This window comes from Xenopus laevis, chromosome 1S (assembly GCF_017654675.1).
Source record: "Xenopus laevis strain J_2021 chromosome 1S, Xenopus_laevis_v10.1, whole genome shotgun sequence".
Taxonomy (NCBI): Eukaryota; Metazoa; Chordata; class Amphibia; order Anura; family Pipidae; genus Xenopus; species Xenopus laevis.
This window is the reverse complement of record NC_054372.1, coordinates 129422174-129435246: the sequence shown is the minus strand read 5'-3', so window position 1 is coordinate 129435246 and position 13073 is coordinate 129422174. Positions and strand designations below refer to the sequence as shown.

Genomic DNA, 13073 nt, shown 5'->3' with positions numbered 1-13073 from the left:
GTTTTGATAGATATAAAAATAGGTTTAATTTCTGGTGTCAGTATCTCTTTAAGGGTAATGTTGCACTGGGTGTTTCCAAGCATGTTGTTACCTGCCCACTGAGCAGGTAGTTTACAATAAAGAAAATGCTCAGTATTGATTCTGTATTTGGGGTGGTCTGGTTGCTGCTAATGGACCATGCAATGGATATGCACAGTACAATAAATGTGACAATCTTTATATAACATTTTTGCTTTTCACACTCCATAGTTTGCACGTGTCTCATAGTAACATGAGAGTCCTGCATGTATTCTTTGTACTTTACATCTTTTAAAGCTTTTCTGGAAATAAGAGATGGATATGACTGAAGTTATCTAGGATATGAAAGTTAGATTTGATATTTTAGAGGTGCCTGGTCACTGGACACACTGGAGTATCTATAATGGAAGCAGACCCAGCGCGGGGCCCTGACTGCAGGGTCCAGTGTCGGACTGGGATGCCTGGGGCCCACCAGAAAACTTATGGCCACATGCCCACTCTCCAAACTATTTTTCCTTCTTTGTCATTCACTTTCTTTATTCTTTTAATCACTTCTCCTCAAATATTATCATCAGTCTCATCCTCCTTTTATTCTTGTATAGAAATTGGGCAATTGCTGTTGTATAGGCATACAAGGCAAATAGTTGGCTGAGCAGAAGGGCCCACTAACACTTTGGCCCACCGGGAGTTTACCTGGTATCCCTGTGGGCCAGTCCAACACTGGCAATTTCCTCTATTGAATTCCCCCTCCCCGTCTCTTTCTTTTTCCCTTTTGGCAACTCAGCAACACTTAGGACAGTTTACTAGGACATGACATATGTACAATAAAGAGAAATGTAAAGCAATCAAGATACCACCCAATAAATGCTCAGGGGAGTATACCCCATTTATTGTGCCACAACCCACAAACTAATAAATAAATGTGAAACCACAAAATCCATGTCTCTGTTTTGAGGGAGAAAATCTGAAGGGATTGTTTCCCAACCTCCACCCCCAAATAAAAATTGGCTAAATAGATATAATAATGTGCAATACAAAAAATGTTTCTAATATAGTTAGCCAAAAATTCAGGGTCGGACTGGGGGGCCCAGAGCAAACAACTCTGTGTTGCCGCCATTGACATTGCCCCCTTCCTGTGTGCATGTGTGCGAATGCGCAAGTTTTACAGGCGTGGCAGCAGTTCTCAAGTTTTACCAGCAGCACGACCATAGAGGTAATGCAGGAGCAGGTCTGAGCAGTTGAGCGTAAACAAAAAAAGAATAAATAAGCAGGAAGTTGTGTATATTATGTTAGACATCCAGTCACTCCAGCCTTTATACATTACATTTTTCAGGGTTGGACTGGGCCAGCGTGGCACCAGGAAAACACCCTGTGGGCCCTGGCTCTTTTGGGGCCCACCGGCCCAGTCCGACCTTGCAAAAATGTAATGTATAAAGGCTGGAGTGACTGGATGTCTAACAAAATATACACAAATTCCTGCTTATTTATTCTTTTTTTTTATACACTCAACTGTCCCTTTAAATGTGGAGGTCACGCTAAAACAAGTACTTCCTTAAAGTACTTCCTTCTACATACTTGTAAACACAGCAAGCATAAAGGCCATGTTAAGAAGCAAATTTAGGGCTGCAGAAGATGAGAATCATTAAAACAATACACATACAGTATGAGATTGTTGCTTTAGCGCAAAGATTTCCGCTATACAAAACTTACTGACTCCAAATAGTACACAATTGTGTTTTTTAAGGGCCTACAGTTTTAAATGTTTAAATGAAAGTTTAAAGGACAGAAAATATTTTTGCCTAATAAAAGAAAACACGATTATATGCAACTTTCCAATATTAGTTTATTTAAAATTGTTAGTGCTTCAAAAGTTATTTGTAAATGTATTTGCTATTGAAAACAACATCTGCTTAACTCCTGCTTGTTACTTTTTAAACAATGTTGCAAAAGCCAATCGGTTGGCTTGTGTTACACTGTTTCAAAAGCCAGGGCAGAGAATAGAAAGGGACAAACACTACTTTCAATAGCAATACATATACAAATAACTTAAAACCATGGAAAACATGAAATAAATTTATATTGCAAAGTGGCTTAGAATTGTGTTTTCTTTTATTAGGCAAAATTATTTTCGGGTTGCTGTTCTTTAAGTCTAAATTTTACAATGAATTGGCTTCATTTCCTCTCAGTGAAACGTTTTTCAGTTGATATCAGCCTCTGGTGTTCAGCAGATGTAGAACATTTTGCTACATAATTTGACTTTCAAACATAGAAGAGTCTTAGCATTCCCAACCATCAGCTGTCAGAGGATGCTGTTTTCGTAAAACAAGTGCTGAAACGATGAATGTAGAGCAGTATATTAATTTGAACAGGGCTTTTCAGCCTCTCTGTTCTGGTTGTGATGGCTAATATGTTGCCCTTGCCTGAGAGAACATAAGGGACCCGTCTGGAAGATTCACAACAGCTGTCAAGAACATGGCACAGATAATGGGAAAGAAGAGGAAGGCAAAGTAGAAAAAGACAAACTGGAGTACAGGGGGTATAGGGAAAAATAACAGAAGAAAACATTAAGAGGTGGAAGGCAAAGAAAAAACAAACAGTGAGAGAGCAAAGAGAAATTATGCAGAAGATGGATGGGAAGAGCAAAACTGGAAGAAGAAAGCTGGGTAATAAACAAGAAGGGAAGAGTAGAATGTGGTGACAGGGAGAATGGAAGAGAGGTAGAAAAGAGAGGGCATAACAGAAGGCTGGAGAGGACTAAAATGCACATTTGAGGACAAAAATAAACATAGGTGGGTAGAAAGTGACAGCAAAAGCTGAAAGAGAAAAAAAGAGGATAGAAGGTGAAAGGGTTACAAAGCGCAATTGGGAGATCAAGAAGGGGAGAAAGACAAGAAAAACAACAAGATTTACACAAGCACAGAAAATGGAAAAGAGAGATACAATAGAATGAAAGGCAAACCAAAAAAGACCAAAGGAAATAGCAGAGACACAACAGAAGCAGGGAGTAAATTAGTATTGGGTTATTGACTGTACCACACCAGGTCCTTGTTCTTTAAAGGAGTGGTTCACTTTTAGTATGTTATAGAATGTAGAATGGCCAAGTCTAAGCAACTTTTCAATTGGTCTTCATTGTTTATTTGTAATGTTTTTTTTTTTTTAATTATTTGCCTTCTTCTGACTCTCTTCAGCTTTCAAAGCTGGGTAACTGATCCCATCCAGTTGTTCAAATCAATGCATTGTTGCTAGGGTAATTTGAACCTTAGCTACCAGATTGCTGACAATGTAAACTGGAGAGCTGCTGAATAAAAAAACGAAATAACTCAAAAACCACAAATAATATAAAATGAAGGCGTATTGCGAATTGCCTCAGAATATCACTATCTACATCATCCTAAAATTTAACTTAATGGTGAGCAACCCCTTTATTTACCATTTAAAATAAAAAAATGGGGGGGAGATAACAGTATTGTGATCAGGGGGCCTGATTTAATACTGCTTGTTGTAGAGGAGCCTAAGTCTCCCCCTGGTAAATTGAAAACCAACACACTATATAGAATGCAGAACCCCTGGTCTGTACAGGTGAAAGGCTGTAGATTACATACTGATGGAATAGATTAGCCAACTACTGTCAAACTAATATAATCCAAAAACTGTGCACAAAGTTTCAGATTAGAAAGATAAATTCAGGAGCATGTTAACCAGATTAATAGACCAAATAAAGGATACTGTTGCACTGCAATGATAACTCTTCCAGTTGCGGCAAGTTCCACAAACCTTCTAGACGTACAACTTCATTATTATCGACTTCAAGCACCTGGAAAATAAAAGAAAGCAAGATTCTGTGCATTTCTAACAAAACATCTGAGACCAGTGCTATGTTCTCACAACAATTCAGTGGGAATGAAACAGAAAGCAGTGGGCTGTGTGGCTTAAAGCAGCTCTGTATGCTCTTATTGTCAAGGGAAACTATGATCAGGCATCATACAGCACTTCCATTGCAGTTTTCCCTAAAAAGATGCCGGAAATAAAAAAAATACAGTTGGTCACTACACTAAGATCACAAACTAAACGAGCTTACAAGCACCTCCATACTGCCTTCTCACTTCACTGAGACCTTGGCGTTAATATGAACTACTCACTAAAATGTGCAGTAAATATAAATGCTTGATTTATAAGGGTTAGTAGAATATGGGTGGATTTTAACAGTCTACTCTGTCCACCCATTCTATATTAATGGAAAATTTCAACATATTTGAAGAGTCCCTCTCCATATAGTGAATTTAATAAAGTAGTAAATAAGGGCTTATATGCACTAAGGCACCTTCTTACAGTGCATTATACTGATGAAATTAGGTACTAAAAGTCAGGTCAAGGATACTAGTAAAAAAGTAAATATTTACAGACATTTTTGCAACACTAGTGTGTCATAGCTCTGAGCACTTTAAAATATAAATGTGTATTTCTTTTTAATATGCATTTCTGGTGCACACTTGTCTCATAAAAGACAATAATGATGTATATAGCACATGCATGTATATGACATGACGTATGATCGTGCACAGACAGAACCTGGAAAACCCTCTCATACATTGACATTCCCTTTACCGTTGCACTTTTTCCTTCTTTAGTGTACAACATTAACAGCAGTGGGCGCAGCTATGACCCTTGCTTCAACATCATGTTAATACCCACATCACTAAATATCAGACTAATTCTCTTCACACACACACACACACTTAAACGTAGATCTTTCTCCAAAGTGACACAGTGCTGCCACCTCTCAGCTATTGAAGGAAAAAAAATAGAAGGCAGAGATAATGTAAGCTGCAAATAATTATCACCTGTCTCCTGCTGTGAAAGTTCCAACTGCCAGTTATTTAGGTTGGAAATTAAAGGGATTCTGTCATGATTTTTATTTCTAAATTACACTGCAAATAATTCACTCTAAAGTCAAATTCAAAGTAAACTTTATTGTCATCTCAGCAGTATACGAATACACAGTGAGACGAGACAACGTGGCTACAGCTAGTACAGATATCAGAGTGTCTCTGAGGTAATCCAGGTGTGTAAAGTACAGTATAAATTGAATATAAAATAAATAAATTCTACAATATAAAATGTAATTCCTGAACCAACAAGTGTATTTTTTTTAGTTGTAATATTGGTGTGTAGGCAGCCATCTCAGGTTTTGCCTGGTCATGTTCAGAAAGAGCCAGCACTTTAGAATGGAACTGCTTTCTGGCAGGCTGTTGTTTCTACTACTCAATTTAACTGAATGTGTCATAGTGGGACCTGGATTTTTACTATTGAGTGCTGTTCTTATATCTACCAGGGAGATGTTATCTAGTTACCTTCCCATTGCTCGCTAATGGGCTGCTGGGGGGGAGAATGAAGGGGGGTGATATCATTCCAATTTGCAGCGCAGCAGTTAAGAGTGACTGAAGTTTATTAAAGCACAAGTCACATGACTGGGGCAACTGACAAAATTTCTAACCCCATGCCAGATTTCAAAATAAAATATAACAACATCCCTTTAAGATTCTGCATAATAACGCCCAAAGCTTAAATTCATGTATTTAGTTCTATTACAAAGTGAACAAGCAAAAATTGAGCAAGTAATCCCATTACCTGAAGGCGTCGTAACATGAACAAGTTACTAGGAAGAACACAGAGCCGATTAGCCGAGAGATTCATGTGAGTGACTTCTCCCAGATGCTCCAAGTGACATAATCTTGTAAGATCCTAATTAAATATACAAATGCACATATTCTGTTACAGTTTATCTTAAATTTGTTTGTCTCTTCTTGCATATTTCACTGTAATTCACATTTACCTTCTTTGAGAGATCAATAATGAATGACTCCGCATACTCCATTTTCAATATGGCATTTTCCATTTGGAATCTGCTGCGCAGATCATCATAATAACCAGAACGCATAGGGTCAACAACCTGGTGAAAGGAAAGCATTGTTTGAATGCATCTCTGTTTGCTTTTGTAATCTGGACTCGAAATTCTAAGGAGCAGAAAGTAAATACAACGATGAATAACAAATTTATGTGTGAAAATGTGGAATGTACACTGAGTGGGAACAAAGAAAACCTTATGCTTAAGGCACATAGGGGTATATTTATTGAAGAGTGAAGTTAGACATCCAACAGTCCACTAAGTGTAATTCTGCCACTCTCCATTAATTTCTAAAGCATTTTTAAAGGCAGGGTGAAGTTGCACTTTTTTGATATACTTGGGAGTAAATGCCCAATATCCCCCTCCCCCAGTTACTCCTGTTATTTATATGAATGAAGATCACCTCAATACAAGTGGTATCTGCCCCCAAAATTCTGTGGCAAGTGGTGATGGGAGTCTACAAGGGGTATGTGGTACATTGCTGCTGGCAGAATTATGCCAGTGGGTTATGCATAAGCATAGGCATCAGCAAGTCAAAATGTTCTCAGTAATAAGGCACATTGGTATATTATTTTCATCTTGATCATAGTAGAAACATTGTCTGCCTACTGTATATGATGTTAAAACATACACTACTTGGTACTGGCATTTCTCTGCCTCATTAATAAGAGGCAGAAATCAAGCAAATCTTGAGATATTTCATATGTATCCTTTATTAGATTAGGTTATTAGTTGCCCTAACAAAAATCATATTTTAACATTCTACTTTTCAAAAATGCAGATTTCTACAACACGTCAAATCCTGAATTATGTATAGAGTTTTGGGCCAGAATAATTTCATATAAAATTACAGCGGTATTGTTCTTTAAGGTGGACCTGTCACCCAGACATAAAAAGCAGTATATATAATAATATAATCAAATTAAACATGAAATCCAAATTCTTTTTTTTATTAAAGTGTTCATAGCTGTAAACATTTAAAAATCTCTGCTGTCAATCAAATATTGGCTGCCCCTCCTCTATGCCTTAGGCATAGAGGTGGGGCAGGCAATTACTTTCACTTTCCATTCAGCACTTCCTAGATGTCACTGCTCTCCCCACATTCCCCCATTCTCTTAACCATTTAATTGTGTAGCCAGTGCATAGGAATGGACATCAGGTCCCCCATTCTGGTGCACAAAAAAGATTCTGAGATCATGCAAGGCTTGTCTTAATAACAGTGTCCACAAAATGGCTCCTGTCTGTTTGCTATAATTATGAATTCCCAGACTGATGGAAACAAGATTCAAATAATTCATACAGTGTAATTAAAGTTAATATTGCCTGACTAACATGATAAAAAAGAATTTGCAATAATTTTTTTGGTTGACATAATAATAAGAGATTAAATAACATCCCTTGCCTTCTCCCCAGCCCCCCACCCAATATACCTTTCTGCTCCATTTCTTCTCGCACTGCTACCATTATACTAAGCTTATGGGAGGCCTGGAAGCTCCAGCCTGTGGGGTTGTGGGGTCTTTGCATTAACCCCACAACTAACAGGACAGCTGCAGCACATGGAGAAGGAAAAATCCATGTATGATACAAAAAGTTTCAGGTTTTAAAATATGAATGTAATAGGGAATGTATTTTAATACACTAACAAACCAAAGGCAATTCTTCCTTTACCTTCAGTGTTTCAAAGTAGCCAAGTGATTCCTTTTCATAGACTAGGGGATCCAGAGCTCGCATTAGAAGAATAATAGTCAGCAGGCACCCTAGAAAATGGAAAAAGGGAAAGACAAAGAGCTCTCACTTAAATGAACATAGTTTAAGTGAATGTACAATTGATGAGGGGGCTATTCTAAGCACTTTTGCAATGTACATTCAAAATTTATTTTGTTTTAATTCCAAGATAATAAAGTATACATGTACTGTTAATATGAACGAATTTTATTACAGCAGCACCACCTGCTGGTCAGTTTCCCACCACGAAGTAGTCAAGGAAGTTGTCAGGAGAAAGAAAGAGGCTGCTCTGATGTTCTTCTGCTTAGCAAAGAGAAAGGTTTCTCATTTTTTTCCTAAGCAGAATAACATCAGAGCAGTCTCTTAAAACAATATATCTACTGGGGTACATGGCAGATACCAGTGCAGTTCAGTTGCACTGGTCAACATTTCCTGTGCCACACTAGTACATATAAACCAGTACAGGCAACACATGTATACATACAAAACATTCTATATGAACTAGATATTTAAGATATGTCACGTGCTTTAATTTAGATCTTCAATTATCTCTTTAAAGATTCTAACAAGATAGTTGTAGGTAGTGAAAGTAAATAGATTCATTGCTAATGCAAACTAAACCGAAACATACACTTGTTGTCAGGTTCCAATTCCTGAAGCTCCTTGCAAGATTTTAGCTCCTGTTGCAAGACATTGCTTTTTCCCTCTGACAGATCCAAACTGTGAGGAAGAAAAATAAATGAGACATGTTGGGGAAATGCTTTAAAAAAACGAGTCATAATAAAAATGGCTGAGACTGAGAAAAATCTAAAACACAGACATGGAACATAAACCCCTTTGGGGTTATAGAGTTTATTTAATCTTTAATGTCATGAATACCCTGCCATATAAATATGATAAGCTGTTAATATGAGTGATAACTGTGTATTAATAAGAAAATAATATACCCCCTTGCTTTAAAATATTATGATGTCTGACATCACCTTACAGTTCCAGAACCAGCATAAAAAAATGGTTGGACTTCAGTTAATAGTCTTTCTATGGTCATGGGACCAATTATTCACTTCTTATATTCCTATATTTTGGGTATACAGTTAACAGTTAAATATGCATATACGTAGGTTTCTCATATAGTAAAAAATATGAAGAAATTGCTGGATCCAATGAACATTGGAGGGCATAAAAAAAACCCTTGGAGGATTATTGCGGTCCTTATCCAAAATATATTTACAGCAAAGCAGACCATTGCAAAAGCTTGGAAAAAGTTCTCTTTAGAAATTCAACAGGTTAACACCAGATTGGTCAAATATCTTGTTATGGAGCGACTCACTAGCATCACCATGGATAAGATAGATACTTTTAGAAAAATATGGAACCTGTGTATCCAATATAGTGGCCTTATTTCAGATTTTTCTTAGAATCAATATTTTGCCTAGTTTTCTTTTCCATCTCCAATGCCTGACTTTATGCTATAAGCTGTCACAATAAATATTATCAACCCATGGACACAAATGTTATTTATATTTTGGTTAGCTTATCTTTTTTTTAAATTTTCTTTTATTTCTTTTTTGGTGCTGAAATTCACACTGTTTCAGAAATACATTTATTGCTGGTTTTATTGGAAAAGAAAATAATTAAAAATGATTTAAAAAAAAAAAAAACCTTGGAGGGTCACACAAGCATGCTGCCACCATCTCTACCTTAAAATGGTTTAACCAGTGTAATGTTTATACTTTATATAACTTTATAGCTATTGTTTGTTTTTCTACCAGCATATTTCTCTCCAAACTTCCTACACCTCCCCCAATTGACTTTAATGGAAAGTGGGCCATCTGGTACGCAGATATTATTTTGACAAAAAAATAAACATTTAGCCTATACTAAAAGTATTTTTCTTTTCGTCTTCCCAAGTTTCTTTAAGTTTGTCAGAATTGTCACAAGCTCCTAATAAACTCATACAGGACTCCTTTTGCACTTATATTCCCATTAAAAAAAGCCGAGGTTCACTAGCTTGATAGGCAATAAATGGCACTTTCTCAAACAGGGAAATCTCAGTTTTTTATAGCCCGTACAGAGAGATATTATTATTATAGTCAGCAGAAGTAGTCCCTGTACTATGCACAAATTGATTTTATTTAAAAATAAATATGTATTATTTATATAAAGCTGACCTATTCCATAGCAGTTTACAGACATTATCCATTAGCCCAGCTCACAGCCAGTTTGATGTGTGTTTAGGGATATATTCCCATACCAGTAAATGCATATTGTGCTGTTTTATTATATTTTCAGTGCTATGGTGCATGAATAAAATTTAAGGTATATATATCAGAACTAATTACTGGACACTGCTCATGGAGGTGGGGGCACCTGTGTGCTGCATCTTATGTAATGTGGTTCGATTTCAGTGCTATCCTCTGTGGTTCTGTTGGCCCTCCCTTAGTTTGATTTTTCTGTAGTTTTTGGTTATTTGAGACCACTGGGTAGTAATGGCACACTCAAAATTGCAACATAACTGGTTAAAAATAAAAACACTAGACACCAGTTGCTTTAAATACATGCATCAGAAAGGGACCTCTTCCGTATTGCCAGCCTACAGTAAAACTAACTGTAGAAAAATAGGTTGATTTATCGCACTTTGTACAATAAAAATGTCCAATAACTGAGATTCAGATAGACTACTAAGCAATACTAAGGCAAGACTAAAATTGCAAGCTGAGCTAATTATATATTCTGGCTTCTTGTGAAAGAATTATAAACACATCAGGAGCCTTGTAGAAAGCAATAAAGGTAATGAAACATTGGGTTGTTTTAAGGGGCTTCATTTTCATAAACCACCTCCTGCAGATTGCTTTGTATTGAAATCGCATGTAAGCACTGGTAGGCAGCCTGCAAAGTGACAATTCAAAGACAGGCAGGTATGCAAGGTACAAAAACAATGGCACATTGTGGTAATTTTTTGCACTTTGAACACTGCCTTACTTAATGGAAAACTAATACTAACACATAGCAAAGAAGAAATTAGAGGAAACATTGCCCCCTCGTTGCAGTATCTTTTACAAGGAAAAGTGTCTCTGTAAAGCTAAACTATAGATGCAGCAGCGTTCAAAGTTACCATTTTCTGTTATTCATGTTTTCTTTGTATCAGTTTGCCGACACAGAATAACCCCGTAGCAGCAAACTGATACAAAGAAAACACAAATATACAGAAGATGGCATCTGTGAACTGCATTGCACTACTCTGCATCTATAGGTGAAATTTACAAACAGGGACACTTTTGCTTGTAATAGATTCTGCAGTAATGGGGCCTATGTAGGGCAGTGAAAGAGGGCTTATGTTTGTGGGGCGTTGATTCTCCTTTAAGTAAATGACCCATAATGACAAGGGTAAAACTGCAGACTAAAGCTGGCCATAGATGCAAAGATCCGATCCTTCAAACCTCGAACAATCGGACTTCCCTATATCCCGACCTGCCACTAACCATTCAGATCAAATAAAGTAGTAAAAGAACAGATCAGCCGATGTTCTGCCCCTGACAGCAATCGTACGAAAGTTATGTCCGACAAAGCTAGTGACAGTCTCCCACTGAAAATCGTACGATCGGCAATACATGCAGAGAAATTATCGGCAGCTGACAGAAATCTTTTATTCTGTCTGATCGACCAAACGACCGATCTCCGTGGGACGAAAAATTTTGTGACTCTCCACACACGGTCCGAAAATTGTACGAATCGAGGATTCGTAAGATCAGATCTTTGCATCTATGGCCAGCTTAAGCCTGTAATACCTTCTTAGGAAATCTTAGGGAGAAACAAGGCAAATGGAAATTAAATATACATCAGCATTTTCAAAGTAATGTGTTTAACACTTTGCAAATCTATATGCAAATTTTTGTGTTTAAAGTAAGACTTATTACAGGGGCTGTTTACCTTGAGTTAACTTTTAGTATGAGGTAGAGAGTGATATTCTGAGACAATCTGCAATTGGTCTTCAGTTTCTATTAGTTATGGTTTTTGAGTTATTTAGCTTTCTATTAAGCAGCTCTCCAGTTTGCAATTTCATCAGTCTGGTCCAAATTACACTAGCAACCATGCACTGAGTGGAAAAAGAGACTGGAATATGAATAGCAGAGGGCCTGAATAGAAAGAAGAGTATTAAAAAGTAGCAATAACTATAAATGTGTAATTAGATGGGGTCAGTGACCCCCATTCGAAAACTGGAAAGAGCAAGTATAAGGCAAATAATTTAAAAACTATACAAAATAAATAATGAAATTGAAAAGTTGCTTATAATCCTCTAACATACTAAAAGTTAGTTTAAAGGTGAACCAACCCTTAAGGAAAGAGTGTAATTATATCTGTCAAATTAGAGATTCGGGAAGACACACATGTATAAGACTCTTCTGCTTAGAATCTGTACCAAGAGGAGCAATGCCGAACCACAAGGATATCTTTGGCAACAGGCAAAACAATGAATCATAAATTAAGTGTAGGTAAAATTGCTTTACGTTTTAGAGTGAGGGCACACAGGCAGATTCTGGGAGATTAGTTGCCCGGCGACAAATCGCCTCTTCCTTGGAGGCGACTAATCTCCCTGAACTTTCTCCCCTGCCTTCCTTCTGGCTAAAATGTAAATCGCCGGCAGGATGACACTCAGAGAGATTTGTTTTCCAAAGTCGCCCAAAGTTTCTTCGTGAGGCAACTTCGGACGACTTCGGAAAACAATTCGCTCCGAGTGCCATCCTGCCGGTGATTTACATTTTAGCTGGCGGGAAGGCAGGGGAGGCAGTTCTGGGAGATTAGTTGCCCCGAAGAAGAGGAGATTTCTCGCCAGGCGACTAATCTCCCCGAATCTGCCTGTGTGCCCTGACCCTTATAATCACTGAACTGTCTGCAAGGTCAGGGAATGCAGCATCAAAACACCAGGTATGTTAACCTGTTTTGTGTCACTATGTCTCTATAAAATATCAGAGTATTCTATGTGGTTCACTTGCGTAGGTCTTTTGCTGATAACGTCCCTAATAAGCAAATACAGAAAATTCGCAGGATTACTTACATGAGAGTGAGGTGCACAAAATAGATAATTTCATACCTGAAGAATTCATTTTCTGTAGCAGAATCACGACACCAGGTTTCTCGTCTTCCTGCAGAGGAAGAATTAGAGATTAATAAACAAATCTCAACAGTTATATTTTTGCTTACCCACACACAAACACTTTTTACCACTATAAACCACCCATTACTCTTGCACATCTTCACCTGGATAAAGGATGCATTCCTTCTTTGCTTCTCCATCTTTCCAAAGGACCTGGAATTTGTACTGGCAACAAGGGTCATTAATACATTCCTTGGGGAGTTCACACACCTGGAAGATGCATAAAAGACCGCAGAGTGACTTAGACATCTAAATGGTAGGCACCCAAAA

The 13073-nt window shown here is 37.4% G+C and overlaps 1 protein-coding gene across 2 annotated transcripts in view; it reads right to left on the bottom strand.

Moving 5' to 3' along the window:
* rabggta.S (Rab geranylgeranyltransferase subunit alpha S homeolog) overlaps positions 1–13073 on the bottom strand; it is a 30898-nt gene that overhangs the window by 5938 nt on the left and 11887 nt on the right. For both annotated transcript variants that reach the window (XM_018243892.2, XM_041580171.1), the window contains 7 exons: positions 12908–13013; positions 12741–12792; positions 8280–8368; positions 7592–7680; positions 5852–5968; positions 5647–5760; positions 3745–3832 (listed from right to left, as the gene is read on the bottom strand). In XM_018243892.2, coding sequence (XP_018099381.1) covers positions 3745–3832; positions 5647–5760; positions 5852–5968; positions 7592–7680; positions 8280–8368; positions 12741–12792; positions 12908–13013 — 655 coding nt within the window. The remainder of the gene's footprint in view (positions 1–3744; positions 3833–5646; positions 5761–5851; positions 5969–7591; positions 7681–8279; positions 8369–12740; positions 12793–12907; positions 13014–13073) is intronic.